General features: G+C 31.1%; 1 protein-coding gene across 1 annotated transcript in view; it reads right to left on the reverse strand.

Moving 5' to 3' along the window:
- The window catches only part of LOC121129374 (neuropeptide F receptor), a 106,592-nt gene that overhangs the window by 43,460 nt on the left and 43,400 nt on the right, over window positions 1–19,732 (reverse strand). The window contains exon 2 of the mRNA XM_040725095.2: window positions 1,413–1,773. Within this exon, the coding sequence (XP_040581029.1) occupies window positions 1,413–1,727 (315 nt within the window). The 5' untranslated portion in view covers window positions 1,728–1,773. The remainder of the gene's footprint in view (window positions 1–1,412; window positions 1,774–19,732) is intronic.

Genomic DNA, 19,732 nt, shown 5'->3' on the forward strand with positions numbered 1-19,732 from the left:
TCAAAAAAGTCCGTAGAGAAAATCTCTATACGCAAAATTATTACAGACATCACGAGGAAAACTCATAAATTAACGTAATTTGTGGTATTTCAAAAGAAATGAAAACAGGGAAAATTATTTTATCGCAACTAAAAAAATCCATCAACCTATATGTACGTATCCTCATTTTTTTTAAAGCTTAGACTGGGAGTACAGAGTAAATATTTTGAAGGATCAGTTTTAAACTCATGTAATGATAAATTGTCGCTATTCTTCTTTCATACAACCTTACAATGTTTAATAGTCAATGAATACAATGTATTTTATAGCTTTTATATAGAAATGCAACCAGGTATAAACTTAATTATTTGAGTTCTATAGTAAGCGATGATTGTCAAGCAAATAACTCGTATTGTAATAAGTTGTTAGGCTCCTTAACATCATTTTGTTTATATTTTTCCAATTTTACTACCATAAAAAGAACAATATTATATTTGTGTTGTTTGAACACAAAAACAATCTCGAACTATGTGATTTTTTAAAATTTTATTTATGTATTTATATATATGTTCTGTACAAATTGCGGTTTTCTACCAGTTCAAACCCAAAAAATGAGATGAAATGAAGGATTTACAATACTTGGGATAAGGAAATTTCAATAATTGAATTTTTATGGATGAGAAATACATTAATGGTGTAATTTTTGACTATTTTAATATAAATTACTAAAACATTGGTACTCTGTAGCACATTATGAAGTTCAAATGCAAAAATTTATATTACTCATAAATACATAATAAATATGTGAATTCCATCCACCAAATGAAATGAAAGTATCAATTAATGGTTGGTAATTAGAATGATCAATGTTGTAATTAAATCATGCGTTTAAAGGAGACAAAATTTCAACTTGTACAATTTGTGAATACAAGTTGCAACTTGAACAGACTTTGCAAGTTTTTGGAAAGAGTTGAGATTTGTAAAAACACCAACTATAGTTTATAGTCTTCATTTGATTAGTAAGGCATAATTTGACGAACATAGGGTTTTTCAAATAAAATATATCATTTTTTAAATTTTAAATTGTGACTATAAATAATTGTTACTTTAACTACAATTTATGGAATTTTGAATCAATAGAATTTGTGAATACAAGTTGACTATAGTTCATCGAGGAACTATAAAATGAAATCCATATTAAATATTTGAGGAAAATAATTCTAGCTTACTTTTGTGTTAACGAGTCACATTTGACACTAATGAGCTACTGAATCAACTGAGATACGTTATTAGAAATATTATAAAAAGTAACAAAAAAAAACTTACACATAGGGAAATGTAAAAAGGGGCTTTCATTTTCTAATTGAATAGATGAAGTCTTTCTGCTTCCATTTGTAAATAATTATGAATGATGGTACTTAATTTCATCTTACCTGCCACGTTTGATAGAGGATTTCAATAAGGGTAAGAGGCATTGTAATGAGACATAGCATTAAATCAGAGACAGCCAAGTTGACTATAAAAACATTTCTAGCCGTTCTCATAGCAGCATTTCGAATAACCACAACAATAACGAGTATATTTCCCATAGATCCAAATAAAATCAATGAAGCATATAAAGCAATAAGGAAGGCATAGGCCACATCTCCAACTCTAGCTTGATATCTCCACCCTTCAACCATTGATTTAACAAAGTTCTCGAGAATTTCTGCCTCTGAGAGATTGGCATAGGTTACATTTTCCATCATGTCGTTTTGATAATTCAGGAGTTATATTTGTTTAAGTATAAGCAATCTATAAAAAAGTTATTGTAAATTGTAATAAGTAGAATAAAAGTTTACTAAAATCAGAAATGAAGAAAAAAGCTTACACATAAATTTATTCATCGAAACATTCTATTAATTATCGTTCACTTTCTTGGAGTGTTTATCCATTCCAAAGACTTTAATACTGTGTTAATATTTTGTGCTTATTATTAGCTTCTATGTGAATAACAAATTCTGGATATAATTGTAGAGGTTTCAAGGAAACTTTACTTTACGTAATTATTATGTTTAACCATCATGAGAATGAAAAAATGAGATGGAAAGGAAGTGGATAATATATTATTCTGTATAGAATATGTCTTATTAACATAATAATGTATTAATGGAAAAAATTATCTGTCATCTACAATCTATTTTTTTTCTTCCAGCACTTCCTTTAGATTATTAATATTCACATACACATTAAGTGTAAAAAGTATATGATTTCAAATTGAATAACTTAAGCTGTCAGTTTTCAAATGATCCTTCCTTGGATCAAATCTATGAATATTTTATCATTTCTCAATTATTGAAAATTTGAATGGGTATAGAAAATAAATAAACATTATCATTATTCAGATCAATGAGTTTTTAAGATTGAAAACTCACCGACTTATTTCAATTGTTTGATGAAGCGATATTTGTGAGCTTGTAATGAACATGAAATATAATATAGTAAATACTGGCTTTATTTATATTCTTATTTGTGTTTATTCAGTGAATAATGAAAACAAAGTAAAAAAGAATTATATATGTTTGACACGGACATTATAATCAAGATAATATTGGATATAACTGAATAAAAAGTTAATTATTTTTTCTGAATGTTTTTATGATTATATTTTTCTTTTGTAAGAAATGTTGTTATCTTTATAAAAGATAAAAGTAGTTGGATAATCCCCAAATATGTTAGGGAAACTTGACAAGATGTATTTAATATATCTTCTTCTTCCAGAAGAGATATGATTTTAACTTTGTTGAGCTACTCCGCGTCATATTTATGTATTAATTGAATAAAGTTAGACAATTTCAATGAAACGGGTAGATAAAATACTCTAATGTATGTAGCTACAAAAAAAAACCCCAGAAAATTGTAAGAATGCATTGGAAAAAAGCTGTTTAAATGTCATGACGTTTCATTAGATTTGCTCCAATATATAGCCGTATATAGCAAGGACATAAGCCAGAATAATTCGGTTATCCATCCTTAATTCTGCTTTAAGCTTCCTCAAAAATCATCAGTTTTACTCTCCGTCTTTCGTGAGCAGATAAATTAATATTAATTATTTTATACTTAGTGAACTTTCATATAAGAATTTAAAAAAATAATGATAACATCCTTAAAAAATAAACACTGTACATAACTACACAAAGATTATACAGGTGAGAATGTGTGCATTTTTAAGCGTGCTAGAATGCATTTGTACAACCTAATCTAATTATGAATAAAACATAAACTTAAATTGGTCATATTTCCACTGAGTGACTATCCACAACTCAATTGTCATGTATTTTAATATATAAATTTGTAAAAATATTTTACGAGTTAAAATATTTCCAAGACAAACTGAATCACACGTTTTACTAAACTCAATAGCTAACAGACCTTGAAATTTGACAGAATTTATAATATAATCTATTGTAACTTGGATATTTCTAGATATATTTTTCTTTTTTTAAATCACTTATCTTATTTCTAAAAATGGAAGCACTTAATAAAGGTAGTTGTTATTAAAAAGTTGCGCCAATTAAGTATATGTAAACATTATTGTTTTTCCAATTACTTCAACGAACTAAAAAGTGTCTTTGAAGTTAGTATGCAATGACTTTAGAAATTTAAGATCATCATAAGATTAATTATGACTGTGATATATCTTTTTTGATCCAAATAATATTTCCTTTCTAGCTTTGAAACAAATTATTTTTAATTTTTGTGTCATAATTTTGGTAGAAAATAAATTTTTCTAACATAAAAATTCAATTATGGTAAAGATTTTTCCAGTTTTTTCATCAGGACCAAATACTTTTTCATTTTTATAATGATTGAGTTTAACAAGTTGTGTATTTTTTTCTGTCATGATCAAAATAAATAAAAGTTTTTTATAACTCAAATGACTTAGTTCTCCCCCCCCCCATTCATTTAAATCTCAGCTACCTCAGAACTCCCAATAATAATAAAAAAAATAGCAAGGGTATTCATTATTTTGGTTTTTTCCTATAGAGGTTTTGTGGAAAATAATAAAGTTATTATTTATATGAATCTTTGAACAAAATAAATACATTTTTATTTAGGATATCACCATGTAGGCAATCTAAATTTTGTATCGTTAATATGAAGCATCGAGTGTATATATTGAGAGCACAATATGTAGTGCTCCCTGATGTATATCATAGTCATATTTTTGTATTTAAGAAATAGCAATTTAGTCATATTAACAAAAAATTGCAGGTATTTTGCATGTAGTACTGAGTGTCTATACATGGAGAACTGTTTTTGTTAGTGAGCGTTACAGAGAATAAAGTGCTCCTTGACTCATCAGTCATCGCGTCGAATTATATATATTTTTTCTCAATCTCTAATTCTTGTTCTGTCATGATTGAGGAGAGACCACGTTGTATGAGTTGGTATAAGTAATATTGTATGGAGGAGCTACGTGTTAGTGTACTCATAAAAAATGGAGGGTAATATTGACAATTTCTTGGAGAAATATCTTCTATATTATTAATACATTTTTTTAATAGCCGACGTCATATTACTCCAGGTAATTACGAAAATAATTCTGACTGTGTATGAAATTTAATACTAAAATTCTTAATAAATTGTAAACTTTTTATACTTTATAACTTCATCAAAGTTTATATTTTGTTCTTGTTTTCTATAACAACAGTAAACTTAAAGGGTTAGAGCTGAAATAATGTACACATATTTTATAAATAAAATATAACAACATCAAAAGACCCATGTAAATATCATGTTTTAATGTAATTGGTATTACAATATGAAAATACAATATTTCTTACAAGTTAGATAAGATAAATGGTTGAAAAATGCTTAAATTGTCAACTAAACCTCATACATGGATATAGGAAATCATATTTTGCGTTCAGATTCAGAAAGCAAGCCACAAAAGGCTGCTATTCTAAAAAAAAAAGTTCTGTAGAAGATAAATTATGAACTATAATGCAAAATATTGAACACAAAAATTTATGAAATACTGGTATAAACATCACTTTTAAAAATAATTAATATTTTTCAGTTGCAAATTAATATTTTGTCTGTTCTTTATTTCTTAGAGGGTGTGCAAGCTATCTGTGCCACGAACATGATTTTTTAAGTAGCAATTTTCTCTCCAACCAGATATCAGATTAAAAAAATAAAATCAGATTTTGAATGCTTCATGGATTTTGATTTTTTTATATTTCAGAATATCGCCTCTAGCCTCAATTACAGTCTTTATACGAAGCCTTCACCTCTTGATCGCTCAGCAAATCCTGGAATTCTTTCTTGATCCGATTCATAAGTTTGTCTTTGATTTTGGAGGAGGTTCGTTTGATTTTTCGTTAAATCGCGCCAACACCAACAGAATCCATCAAATTTGGATTTAGAGAGTTTATATGCCCAAATTCCGGCAATATGAAGTCGTCAATATGGTCTTGGATACATTTGATAATATTTTCAATGTGTGACAGAGAATTGAGTCGTTCAGAGTCCTCAAATTCACTCCTAACCTTGCAAACGATCCTCCCATTGAGTCCCAGAGTTCGAGGAATGGTTATGTTGTCGCTCCTGGGACGGACTCGGAGGAGGGCTCTGTGCCATTTCCAAATATTTGAGAAAACGAATTTGTTTCTTGATTTTTGTTTTGTCTAAGTAGTTCAGGTTTGAGCAAGCTATTTAACAAAACAAAAAATAATCAGCTTGCTAAGTGCCTACGTTTGCCCATCAGATAAATTACAGCAAAGATAACTAGCACACCTGTAATTAGGGTGCCACTAAAAAATTATATTTGTCTTATGATACATACTAGCGTCTCTCTCTCAATATTTGTGGTTTTTACATCTGTATAACCCCAGATTTAATTAATTAATAATATGAGTTTCAGTTATATAATGAATTAAACCATTATTAAATTATATATAAAATACATTTTGAAGAATTACCCGGTTTAGTGAGTTTACGATTCTAATACTGTGAGCAAGTTGACTTTTAGTCCACTGATCGTGTTGTAAATTCAACAATTGTTCGATTCTCAGCTTTATTGAAAATTAATTCGTTCTTCACTTTATTTTTAAATTTCTTTGTTGTAGTTGGATCCCATTAGGGATTTGAAAAAGTGAGCCCCATGGACTAAAAAAAACAATACAGATGATTGATTATGAAAATAATTCAAATTAAGAATATACGAGTAATACTAATTTAGAAAATATATCATTACTTCTTAAAATATAATAAAAAATACATAAACTTCACTGTATTTGTTATATACCAACAGGATCCTGTAAATCAAAAATATTTTCCCTGGATATAAAAAACCCATCGTACACAGCTACATATTAAATATATGTAAAAAAAAACAAACAATATATGCCCATGGAAACTAAGTATCAAAATATTATACAAATATCTAAATTTAGGTACTAGGAAACCAAAAGCCAAATTTTTTGTTACCTTTAAAAAAAATAAGTTATTTATAGCAATAGAAATCTAAAAATGTATTGAAAGCAACGAAGTTTTGTCTTCAAAACAATTTAATTTTGGAAAATGTACTTGCTTAATCTACTTTTATTCTTATTATTTTTTTGGTATTTTGAATAGCATTTGATTGATAATAAAGGAAAATGGTTAATTTCATATAGGTAAGTTACACATCGTCGGACGTTTCAAGTTATCGAACACATAACGATTAAGTCGTAAAAATTCTTTAGTACTCGAACCAAGGATTTCGAAAAAATTGTTATGTAATTTTTTTACATTTCTAAATAATCCTGTAAAATGTCGAATCGATGAATGGTATATTTTTTTAGAAACAAAAGCTTAAAGTTCGAGGATCTAATTATTTGTAGTTAAAATTCTACAGTTCTATACTTTATGGTGTGTGATAATGAGAAGATATTTCGTCTCAATTGGGTTATATTAGAATAAAATTGCCATGTTCGAGTTCAATAGGGGTTTTGACATTAGTATTTTATTTATTTTTTGCATTTTTGTCATATTATTTGCGAAATAATTGCTGTCTGATAATATGAACCAAATAATTATTTAATGCGGGGATTTAAATTTTGAAGTCCTTTGTATGAATACCTATTATTGAGAGTATGATATGAGAAGGCGCAGAAGTTTCTTTATCCAGTATTATGTTCTACCTTTCCCAATGATTTATTATTCAATCGAGGCGATATATTCGAACTAATTAATCAATTAAGAACTCAAATTAATTAATTTATGAGCTATATATATTATAATATTAAATTAATTTATTAATAAAACAATAAGTTGGGCATTATGAAAACAATCTTTAATAATTGAATCAATGAGAAACTGAATTTAGCAATAACAGAGTGGTAAATTGTAATTTATTGGTTCCTTAATCCTGTAGGAGCTCAGCGTCGTTTTGTATTCTTAAAAACATTAGAGTTATCGAGGTGCGAGGTAGTGCATTGACTTCCTTGCTAATGAATAAGTCGAACCAAATCGAACATGAATCTTCAAAGTTAGTGAATGAAGCCTTTCTCAACAAAGAGGATAAATTGAATTTTGAAGAACCGTAATGCAAAGATGTCTGATTAATTAATAGTTATAAATGAACCCAAAGAATGTAAAAGACTATAACATCAACATCATCTAACGGAATATAAATGATAACTCTTGATTGTTGAAGTAATTGAAGGATTTAGAGTTGGGGACAATTCTTCTTCATAATTGATCCAACATATTATTAGGATAATATACATTTGACATGGAAGTGTCACAATGAAATATAGGATCGTATTGGAAATGAGGATTTAACATCCTGGGGTTGACGATAGGAACAAATGAGACACGTAAATTATAGTACATCTTTGCAAAGTTGATTATTTCCTGAAGTTTCATCAGTTGAAGTGAAGCGACTCGGACTCCGAAGACTCCATACATACTTTGCTAGAGTTAGAATCCGAGTAGAAATTTAACAGTGAATCAGATATTGGAAGTATCCATGGAATACATGGCACCATATCGCAGAACTAGGTCTATTATATTCCTTCCCGAGATGGAGTTGGAAACACAGACATGATCCTTTACAAATTATATTAATACGACAAAAGGAGGAGGGGTGATTCTTCTTTTTCTTATTTCTTCATCTAATTTATGTTCCGTGTGCCAGTTCCTCCCTTTATTCCTTCTCATAAAATAATATGAGATCATTCATATCAAGAATTAACAAATAAATAAGGTAGTCAGGGATTCCCCTACGCTATGTCAGGTGTGAAAAACTCTGGAAAAAATTCAAATATATATGTATACAAAAAGTCGTGATGGCAAAAAACAGTCCCAAATAAATATGTTCTTCGATTTGGTTGCCAAACCAAAACGAAAGAAACAAAAATTAGAGTTGCTTTTATATCATGAGGATGAAGTTCTTCGTACTGCTAAATTTATGAAATGTAAAAAAAATATTAAAGACAATATTGATAATAACCATAAAGTTAAGTAAGACTATAGATCAACTTCTGCTGTAGTAGCTCATATATACCTTTGTGTGGTTGTGTTCTTTGCTGTATGTAAGCATAGTTTTGTAATGTATACATATTTGTGTTATTTTATAATGTATGTATGTACTATGGTAAACATTAATAAACTCTTAACTAACTCTTTGGCATTTTTTGATAGTGTTTTTAAATATTTAATAACCTCTTTATTCGATCTTTTAATGAAAATATTTTGATACAAAACTTCTAACATATTTATAATGTGTTTATTTAAAAAATCTCAAAAATAAGGCACGATGTCTATATAAAATAAATGAATATAAGCACCTCCTTGATGTGTCCAACGATGCGTGATTTTTTTATTTTTTAAAACACTACTTAATTTAAAATATACTGCATTTAAAAAAATTGTAAAAGTAATTATTTTAATTTTTCCTCAAAACAAGTAGATTTTCACAAACAAATAAAGGCTTAAAAAAATATTAAGTTTCCGTGGAATGTTGGGAGTCTATTTAGGAACTTTAAAGTACATAAGTATGCTTAGGAAGCTTTTTGAAAATTAAAAATAGATGTTATGAATATAAATGATACAAAGTTTTATTCAAAATTGCCCAACATTTGGTCTTTTTCGAACAGATTTCTATGTTAAACCAAAAATTTAAAAATAATAAAAGGAACTCTCAATGAATGAAACTGATTCCAAATACAAAATAATAAAGAAATACATTTTTGGAAATCCAGAATATTTTATCTAAGGAGAACTTTGAAACATTTGAAAAAATGTGAAACAAAGCTATATTTGTTTTAAAACAAAACAAAACATATACATTATTTGTCTTTTTCAATACATTTAAAAAAAAATCAAATATTGATAAAATTTAATGACTTCCTTTTTCATCAATTTGCCTCTTTGGGCAATTTTCTTAGTACCTTAATTTTGTTAAACACCCTGTTTTCCCAAACTTTTTAGGCTAGTGCCCTCTTGGCTTCAATATAAACTTCTAGTGTACCCCTTTCATTCCAAATAAATACACATAAGTTTTTCTTCTAAAATGAAAATAATGGGATGGATGTATTTGACCATTCTACCAAATATGATGATGGAAAAGCGATACAATATATTTTCACCTTATTTCAAATACGGGATAGAGGTCAGATACTTTTTTTAAAGATAAAAATCTTAGTATGATATTTTTAACTTTGTATTTAACTCATTATAGTTCTTGGATACATTGTATAAGTTTAACCACCGTCATTCTTTCACTTTTTTCTCGAAATTTGAGGCAGTAACAGCAGATAGTCTAAAACCAATTATTGTGGTCTTTTAATAATAGTTATATAACTTTGAAATGAAATATAAATTATTGGATGAGGAGGAAAGGAGATCGACTCAATAATTGCTCGAATAAGTGTCTTCGTAGGAATAAAGAATCATTAAAGTTTGTACTGTATATTTCTATTTCTGTATTTTTACATTAATTTTCTTTGGCATGATTGATTGGATTTGAAGACATAGAAGTTCCTCTTAATGATACCAATTACATTCATCCTTTAATTATACTGTAACGGATCATGGTAGATATAGAAAAAGGTTGTAGTGCTTTACTTAATTAGATGTGATCTCCTCTTGCCTCAGTCCACGGATAACCTCCTCCCTATAATGTGATCCTCCATTATTTTCATGATCCCCCAAAGTGCGAATGGTCCGAATATCTCGAAAAAGTCGAGATCCTTCTCCTCCTAATCCAATAATATATTCTTCGCTTTGCAAAGTTATTTTTTATTATTAAAAGTTTGGAATAATTGAATTTTAACTATCTACTATGACGTTGTCTTCAATTTCAAGATAGAAATAGAAAGTATAACATGCGGCAAACTTATACATGCGTGCGTGTCAAAAACGAAACACTCCTTCCACATTTTGCCGTTTTTCCTTGTCTATAGGCTTGAAGGCTTGACAAGGGGTTCTCTTGTAGACCTTAAGGCGAAGATATTTCTTAACTAGCCGGTCCATGGTCCTTCTGCTAGCTTTGAACTTCCTGGATAGGCCGCTGATGGTGATTTGCCTCTCTTGTCATCGACAGACTTTTCACAGCAGCAACCATTTCGTCCGACCTACGAGGCCTTGACTTAGATCTTGTGGTCGCCTCAGGAGTCCCTTTGGCTACCACACTGTAAACGGTGGTGCGGCTGCATTTCAGAACCTTGGCAATTTCAGTGGGAGTTTTTCCCCGCGCGGAAAGTTCCAAAATTATGACTCGTCGTCTCTCCATATTATCGGCTGTTGTTTCACTGTTGCTATTTAGATTTTGCTGGAGTTTTGTTTATAACTAGTCAAGACCCTTGCCTCAAAGTATAAACCGGTTTCAACTCAATAAAATCCCGAAATATGTACATGGCGTAAAACTTAAAGGAATGTTCAGTTTTAGATGCACACATCTGTACAATATACCCGTCGTTCATAATTAAAAATAATTCTTTCACTACCTTTCTTGTTTCCTGCCTACAAACTTCTCAGAATAGATTGACACCCAGTCTGGTACTATTAATATAAATTTCCTGATATGGTTCAGACATGTATTTTTGCGACTCTTCCAGGAGAGCACAATACACTTGAAGGTGATAATCTGATATGTGATTTATCCAATTCACAGCGGCTTGGAAACTGGTTAAGTTCATGGCGGACTAAATTTCGTTTCAATAACTTACACTTAGATAGGAATGTGGAGGTAACAGATCTAACTTTGAAACCATTGGTATAATTTTCTTACAACAGCAAGTTAATTTCATATAATTTTGTAAATAAATCTTACAAAAAGCAATAACATCCTTGACTTTTTTAAATCATCACAATGCTCAGTTTTAGAGTTGAAAAATAATAAAAAAGTTTTTAAAAGTGTCCCTTTGATAACCATGTAACTCTGTGGGTACAGGGTGTCCACGATAAATTGGAACTATCGTAATAAAAGCTTGATAAAAATGGAATTTGGAGTGTATTTGTTAATATGAAAAAGTTAGACATGATATTAAACAATAAATTTATTCAACATGTCCTCCCTCACCAGCCACCATCTTCTCCATCCTGCCCCTAAACGATTTGCATGCCCTGTTGACTCTCGCGGAATCGACAGCATTCCACTCCCTCGTAATGGAGCCCTTCAGGGCCACGATGCTCTTGTAGCTGACCTTGCACACCTCCCTCTCCACTTCCCCTACCAGTAGTAATCACAAGGATTGAGGTCGGGTGAGTTGGAGGGCCAGGTGTTGCGATCCCAGAAAGTGATGTCGTGGGAGTTGAAGAGGTTAGTGGTCCTCATGGCGATGTGAGCGGCCGCTGAGTCTTGTTGGAATATAAACTCCCTCCCAGTTGCCGTATCCTTCATCCAGGGGATGACAAACTCCTCCATGACTTAGCAGTACCTTATCGCGTTAACCCTTTCCTTGGGATTGAATAAGAAAAGAGGCATCACCTCACCGGTGCTGCGGATGACACCCAGGGTTATCATGGAGGTCGGAAACTTTGTGGTGAAGACCGCAGGGACCTTTTCTCTCTCCTTGGCAAGTTGTAGCGTTGTAGCTTCTGTCGACAGTCCAGTTCTTTTCGTCGGAGGAGAAGATGATTCTTCCTCCATGGGTCTTCAGGCCATTGAGGAGACACTTACCGTTGGTAAGCCTGGTGGCCTTCATGGATGCCGTGAGGATGTGTTGTTTGGCAATTCGGTATGACCTGTACCAGAGGTCCTCATTAACAGCCTTGGAGACCAGCTGCTAGCTCACTCCACTGTTCTTGGCCCACCTGGACAAAGAAGTCCTCGGCGAAGCCTTGATGGACTTTCCGAGGCCTTCAAGGAAGCGGGCAGTGCAAATTCGGTCACTTCTCATGTTGTGGGTCTTGCAGCAGACCTTCCCCTCAACCTCCCAGGCATTGAAGACCCGGTACACCGTGGTCTTGGGGTAGTTTAGAAGCTTGTAGATAGCAGAGGGCTTGTGTCCCGCGCGAGCCAATTCGAGGATGGCGTCTCTCCTTGCTTGTTCCATGATGACTATTGTTTGTTGTCGAAACAATTGTGGTGGAAGTTATAGTGTATTGTTCAAGCAACCTTTTATATTATTATGATAGAACCCCGAATATCCACATTATGGATATGGATGAAGTTTAAAGTAGTTCCAATTTATCGTGGACACCCTGTATGAATAAACTTTAAAACTCTCCATCATTATCAATGCAAAGCTGTCGAACAGTGTGGAGGGAATGTTGCAGGATTATATTTACCGTTGTGATAACAGTATTAATTGATTTTTGAAGTAGACCACTAAGATATTTATGCACCAAATGCTGTTTGTAGATTGCACAAAGCACTGCAAGTACACCAGGTATTGTTTTTCAAGAAAGTGATGAAGCAACGATGTCGACCTAACCTGGATGGTTCACCATCTATTTCACCGGGAAAATTACACAGGGAAACAATCATTTTGTACAAACAAATTCCAGCCAAAAATAGAACTCACCTTACATTGTAAAATTCAAAACTGATCTCAGTTTTTTTCTCATTCATCTGAATAATTTTGGTAGGAATTAAAATTTTCAGAGTCATTTTTTGCCCTTAAAACAATCCCCAAATTAAGAGTAGGATTAATAAAACTTATTTGAAGGTGTTTTTAATGATTAAAAAGTTTTTTAATTGATTCTGTATTTCGTTCTGAACTCGATATATTTCCATTTTTAGGCTGAAAAATGATGAAAAAAAGACACTCCTCTCTAGACCCTTATAACTTATTCATAGTATATAGCGAGGAATCTCATAGCTTATTTCATAGAAAATATTAAATTTATAATTTAAAAAAAAAAATACAAAAAACTTGCATCTCCAAGGTTTTGTTACATTTTGTATTTTTTAAGTGATCCCATTTTGAAATAATTAAAATCATATACTCAACGTGAATGGATCACTTTATTGAGATAGTATCTCATTCCCAAGTCACAGGAGCTCAATTTACTCCCTTATGAGGTATGGTAGTTTTGCTTGGATGAATTCTCCTCCCGTCATCCCTTGTGCTATTTGGAATCGAATTCGAATATCTCTTGAGATGGATGATCAAGTTAGAAGTATCTTCCTTCGATTGCTTCGATCTTCCTTTTACGAGGCATGACGCCACGTAATTCTTGAACTGATTTATTATTGAGAGGTATATACTTCATGATTTCCACTGGTCACTTATGTGTAACTGTATGCATAATCTTTCTTACTGCCCAATCGTGTAAGACTTACCAGGACTAACAATCAGCAAATAAATGTTGTAGGAAGCATGCAACCGTTATTGGAGTGTTGTGAACTCATTAAAACAATGTTTCCATTAGTTTTTTTTTGCCTTGATCTTTTCACAAAGCTGAGTTTTCAAAATTGACAAAACACGGAGAACATCAGACAAGGCAGCCTGCATATTGGTGTGTTAATTCAAGCTATGAAAAAGGAATCTGATAGTGCTAAATTAATGTCTGAAGATTAGAAATCTTTTGAAGATACAGAAAATTTATCATGGAACTAGAAAAAGTGGGAAAGGGTGCAAGAAAATTCAGTTCTTATACAAAAGAAATGTCTAAGCACACAATGCTAACAAGAGAACGAAATTCAAAAATAGTAAAATCGGACAAAAACAACACAGAAAACATCAAATTTCACTGGGAATGATGAATAACTTCCGTGATACTTTTGCAATGGGACAAAGCACAAATGTTGTGAATGTCCAGTCTCTAATCAAAGGTCCTTTTGCTTCAAAATGTTTGGAATAAAATAAAAAATTAAACCCGCCTACTCTATTAATATTTCAATGACCGATATAGTAGAAAGGAAAAGGGACAAAACAAATATTCAAGTAGTCATTAAGCTCGACGGAAACAACTGTATAACTAAAGTTTTAGCGGTTCCAGATACTGATGCTAGTTTTTCAGTGATGGGGATGGAAATATTTCGGAAGATTGGATTAAGAAATCAAATTAAATTAAAGCCAAGAATAAAAGAAGACATCACTTCAGTTAATGTTCAAAGTTTAGTTCAATGTGTAACATTTTGTGGGAATATCTGTGTTGATGAATGAAAAGCTTCTTCTCTCGGACTGTTGTTTGTCAAAATATCAATGGTTTTTACCTAGAACGTCAAACATGTCAAAATCTCAATATTATTGACGATAATTTCCCTCACTCTGTGGCTAAAAATGTGAATTCCTTTTCCACAAAATGCCAACCCCTCATCAGAAAACAAAGTCTGTCCAGAAAGACATGCGTGGATCAAGACTCTCCCGTCACAAACAGAGGATCCAAAACTAGATGATGAAGATACACACGACATATTTAATTGTGGAGCAATCGTTCTAAACTCAATTGAATTAATTAATGATAATTTGAATCGTAATGAACAACTTCCTAATCAAAAACATGACAATGATATGTTTCTAACCCATCTTCGTAAAGAAATATGCGTAGATATAAATTATTGTACACTTGTGAAATCTATATTCTCTGCTTTTATATCAAAATATATCAAAAATCCTTAGGAATTTTTTTTTAATCAAGCATGAACTCTCTGTGGATGACAATTTTGTCTTGCGTGGATGTCAGATCGTTATACCTCCTAAATTGATCGACAATGTCATTAAGTGACTTCAACCAAGCCATCAAGAAAAGACAAAACGAATATAAAGAAAATTTTACCATGATATATGTACACAAACTCGAAGTAAAATTCCTATTGGTTCTCATGTCATCGTACAAGCCCCATTAACGAAGAAGGTGGATACATTCGCTCAAGTCGTCGAAACTCCAGATTACAGAAGATATCATTTACGATTTCCTTCTGGAAGATGCCTCTGGAGAAACAAAAATTTATGAGGACTATTTTGAAAGAAATGGTACCATTGGACGAGGATCATGATGGTTTACTAAAAAAATTGTCAAACAAATTCAACATTACTTAACGCCGTAGAACCCGAACCAGAAAGAGAACTAAATTATTTGAAGCTCTATAGATCCAATCCTATGGATACTCGAGACATCCGTGAATTGGTATTAATATGATTAATCTCCGAAGGGGCATGGAATGATCAGGTTAATATACAAGTGTATGAGTATTACCTCCTCCAGTTCCTCTTCTTCAGTCTTATTCTATTTGTTTTTCAAGACAGTTATAACATATGATATATTAATTTACAATTCAATACTTTGGTCTTTATTCATTTACTCATACGATTATACCAATAACATATAAGTATTTGTTCTAAGTAGTCTGTTTTCATTTGAGAGTAATAATATACTGCGTGTAGGATAAAATATAAAGGCACCAAAAATGAAGTATAATACTACGATCTCAATAAAATGTAATCTATCCTATCAACATTTTTTTAAATTTTGTAGATCTTTTTTGTTTTGTTTTATGTAATAATAAGTATTCACCGCTATTTTACTCAACTGCACCCCAATTGCCCCTTGTCACATTACCACCCCTTGACATCAAAGCCGCATCGTTCACTTTGGGAAGCCTTGGTATACACTATCAACGAATAAAAAATTCATTTCTAATTTTAGGTTGTCAATTGTTTTAGATTTTCACAATTTTTTTAATTATTAATCTTTCTGTATGTTTGAAAAAAGGAAATATTTTTTTAACTCGTATTAACCATAATATTTACCAAATGTTTAATAATATGATCCCCTCTTAATCTTCAATAGGTTTGGAAAAATAATTATTACCATGTAATCTTCATAATATTAGGTTGCCCCAAATGATTGATACATGGTTCGTTGGAAGGGAAAAGAGAAGAGTTAGCTTCAAAATTCCACCAGCATCGATTATCCAGAATATTATAGTAAACAAAAATCCATTGTTATTCAGAGACTAGGTAGTTCATCCCTGCTTACCCCATTTGCACATGTTTCTCCATTCGTCACTGAATATGGAGACATCTCCACTTCTGGAAAGTATTTTTTAAAAATTTCGTATATAATTTCTTACCTTACTAGGGGAGTTTCAATCATTTCGAAACAACCTAATATGTATGTAATATATATTAACTCACAGATTAATATCTCATCAAGATTTGAATAACATCATCAAAGCAAAATTTAAAAAAAAATAACTTAAACTTAATTTTTAGGTACAACATACATTTCAAAGAAGTAAAGAGATTGAATAAATCCTATTTAATTATAAATTAATGGATTGATTTTCAATTCGTAGTCTATTCAATAAAAACAAAATTGAATTTCATTTCCTCTTGATTTTTCACCTCAATCAAAACTAATAAAGGATAGTTAAAATTTCTTGGATAAATTGAAATACCCAATAGTTATGTGCGTTTAATTGATTTATACATCATAATTTGGTTCTAATCTGGAATTTTAAATAAAATCTATCATTATACAATTATTTTATAATCTCCATGAACTTTTGCTCCTTTAATACTAATTTCTGGTATCTCCAAAGGATTAATAAGTCAATAGAATAAGATGAGAAAAATTAACCATAATTCGTCAAAAAAATACAATTATAATTCGAACTCAATTTTGAGGAAAATCTTTCTAGCTTCCTTTTGAGCAGATATGCCTCAATTGATGTGTTTATAAAATAAGAGAGATCACTATCGCTAGAAAATGCATTTTTTTTAAATATTCATATAATTTATGTCATTACAATGACCATCTGCATTTACATATATATCCTCAACCATTTCCTATTTAATACTTTTTTTAATTATTATTCTCAATAACTAATGAAATCATTACCATTACTCATCTACTAATCAAAGAGTACAATAATAATAAAAAACGAGGAAAAAAAAAGGAGTGTCGTAAATCTAGAGAAGATCTCAAACCAGTTATAAAAAAAAGCTGCAGATAAACATTATTTTCTTTTAGAATTCCAACCCCCTCGTTACTCATCTCTCATCAAAAACGACAAAAATTCATATGCGTATCTTCACAATCTTTTGCAAACATCTAGGGATAGCTGACCTGGAAGAATTTGCACTATACGTTATAATGAGTACCTTCGAGATGATTGATTCAATTTTAAATCCATCCTTTGTCCTTGGATTGTTGGCTATCAGCCAATCGGATTTTGTTTTGTCTCAATCTCGTACATATTCCGGATCAATGCATTGATTTCAGTATTTACTTGAGTAATGTATTTGGAATAATAGAATAAATCACCTGAATTTTCCCTTTCATTTTTACAGAAAAAGCAAAGTATTTCCTCTGGCGTTTGTTTCGATTTATTCTCAAGTAGGGACGACGTTCCATTCGGTACCGAAACCACTTTGCGTTCAGATTCATGATGGGGTTTCCCATAAAAACATTAAGACTATCTATCACGTCTTTGCAGGGTAGGAGCTCGAGCCTTTGATAGCGTTTCTTTGCCAAAATATTTGAAGAAGATACTTTTGAAGTATGCATCAAAGTACGAGGGATCTATTGGGAGTTTAAGGTTTCTAAACAGTGGAAATAGGGAGTTGGTGGACCATAAACCGTGTCAAGGGTTTCTATTTTTACTTACATTATTATTTTCAGATAAATGAAATTTTGAGGTGTGGTTGATGTCTTAGCAATCTGGGCTTATCCAATGATGTCAGATGATATTTTCTTTAAATAGGACATCCTCCAAACATAACCAGAAGTTAATGTTTATTGGCTCATTTGGCCTTTGTAGAAGATGTAGTACTTTTAGAGCGCAAGCTCATAAGCTTTACATTTGAATCCAAATATGTTTGTTTGGTACCATAGCTATTCTATTTTCAAAGAGGTATCTATTCATGCGATTGATATCGTATTTTATTTGCATTGCTCAGACGCGTTAGTAACTCTTATTATTTTTAGGCATATGAGGTTCAAACTTTTTTATACACTTTCAATATTTTATATTCAAAAACCCCACTTTCCTATAGGAGTCTCCATTCTGGTATTTGAAATATAAGATCTGATTGAATTCCACCGGAATTCCTCACGTATCTTATATACCTCTTAAGCAGTAGTAAACTAAAATTGTGTAAAGCTTTTCATTTTGGTTCCAAGCAATGATCCATTCATGTATATTTAGTTGAAAAGTGTTGAAGTAGTTACATTTTTCTCCTATTATCCTTAATTTTTTTTTTAATTTAGATTTACTACAGATTCTTTGCCATTTTAGAGATGCATGTGTCTAAAAGCGTTATATGAAGTTATATCATCATCTCTGGGAAGTTTTCTTTCTCCATGGTTTCCAATGAGCTTATCAGCTGTGTATTTCCTATGTTTATGTGGAGTCCAGATTTGGCCTCAAATTTTTTTAAGATATTGAATATTCTATTAATAGACCTAATCATTTCCTGTTCATTGTCTAAGAAGATCATATAAAGGTCGTCAGTGTATAAGGGAGCCTTCAGAACCTTATCCTCATCAATTGTAGTCCCTCTAACATTTTTATCTTCCTGGATCCGATCGCATAACACATTTATTGCTATAATAACCAAGGATATTGAAATCACGATCCTTGTTTAATTTGGGGAATGGTATCGGAAGTGAAGGGGATCCTTTATGCCACAAATTTTTAACTTGTTTCTATTCCGTGTGGTCTACCAAATTATGTACCGAGATCTATCAAAATATGCTATGCAATAAGCTGACGATGGTGGCAGTGACTGAAAATATGAAGTTAGATTGCATAATAACAGATTATGTGTGTATATATTCAATTTATCAACATAAACAGAGCAGTGATCGTCCTGTGACCATATAAAGGGGTACTTACATCTTATTTCATACAATCCACTTGGAGCTATAAAAATATTAAAAAGAAGAACTTCTATAAATCTTCGTTTATTCATACAAAAGACTATTATTAGTTACAATGTAAATTTGAATATTGCATTTAATTCATTACTGAGTATTTTTCAATAAATTTTCTTTAGATAGGGATATACATCATTGTCTTAATATGAGGTATATTTTTATAATAAAAAAACCCATCAATAATACATTAAGAATGATATTAATTATTATATGTTATAGTTATATTATCTACTAAATATGAATTGTTCACGTGAAAAACATAACACCAAGATCTTAATTTTTCATTTATATTGAATATAATAAGTGTAGGATTCAGTGTAATTATCTTGCTCACATAACCAAATAGGATGCTTGAATCAGCCTTTTTTTATAATACTAGGCCAATCAATTTTTTAAAACATTTCCACTTTTATATTGCTTGGAGTGCAATAAGTTATAATAAGTT

Source organism: Lepeophtheirus salmonis, chromosome 14, assembly GCF_016086655.4.
Source record: "Lepeophtheirus salmonis chromosome 14, UVic_Lsal_1.4, whole genome shotgun sequence".
In the NCBI taxonomy this organism is placed as follows: Eukaryota; Metazoa; Arthropoda; class Copepoda; order Siphonostomatoida; family Caligidae; genus Lepeophtheirus; species Lepeophtheirus salmonis.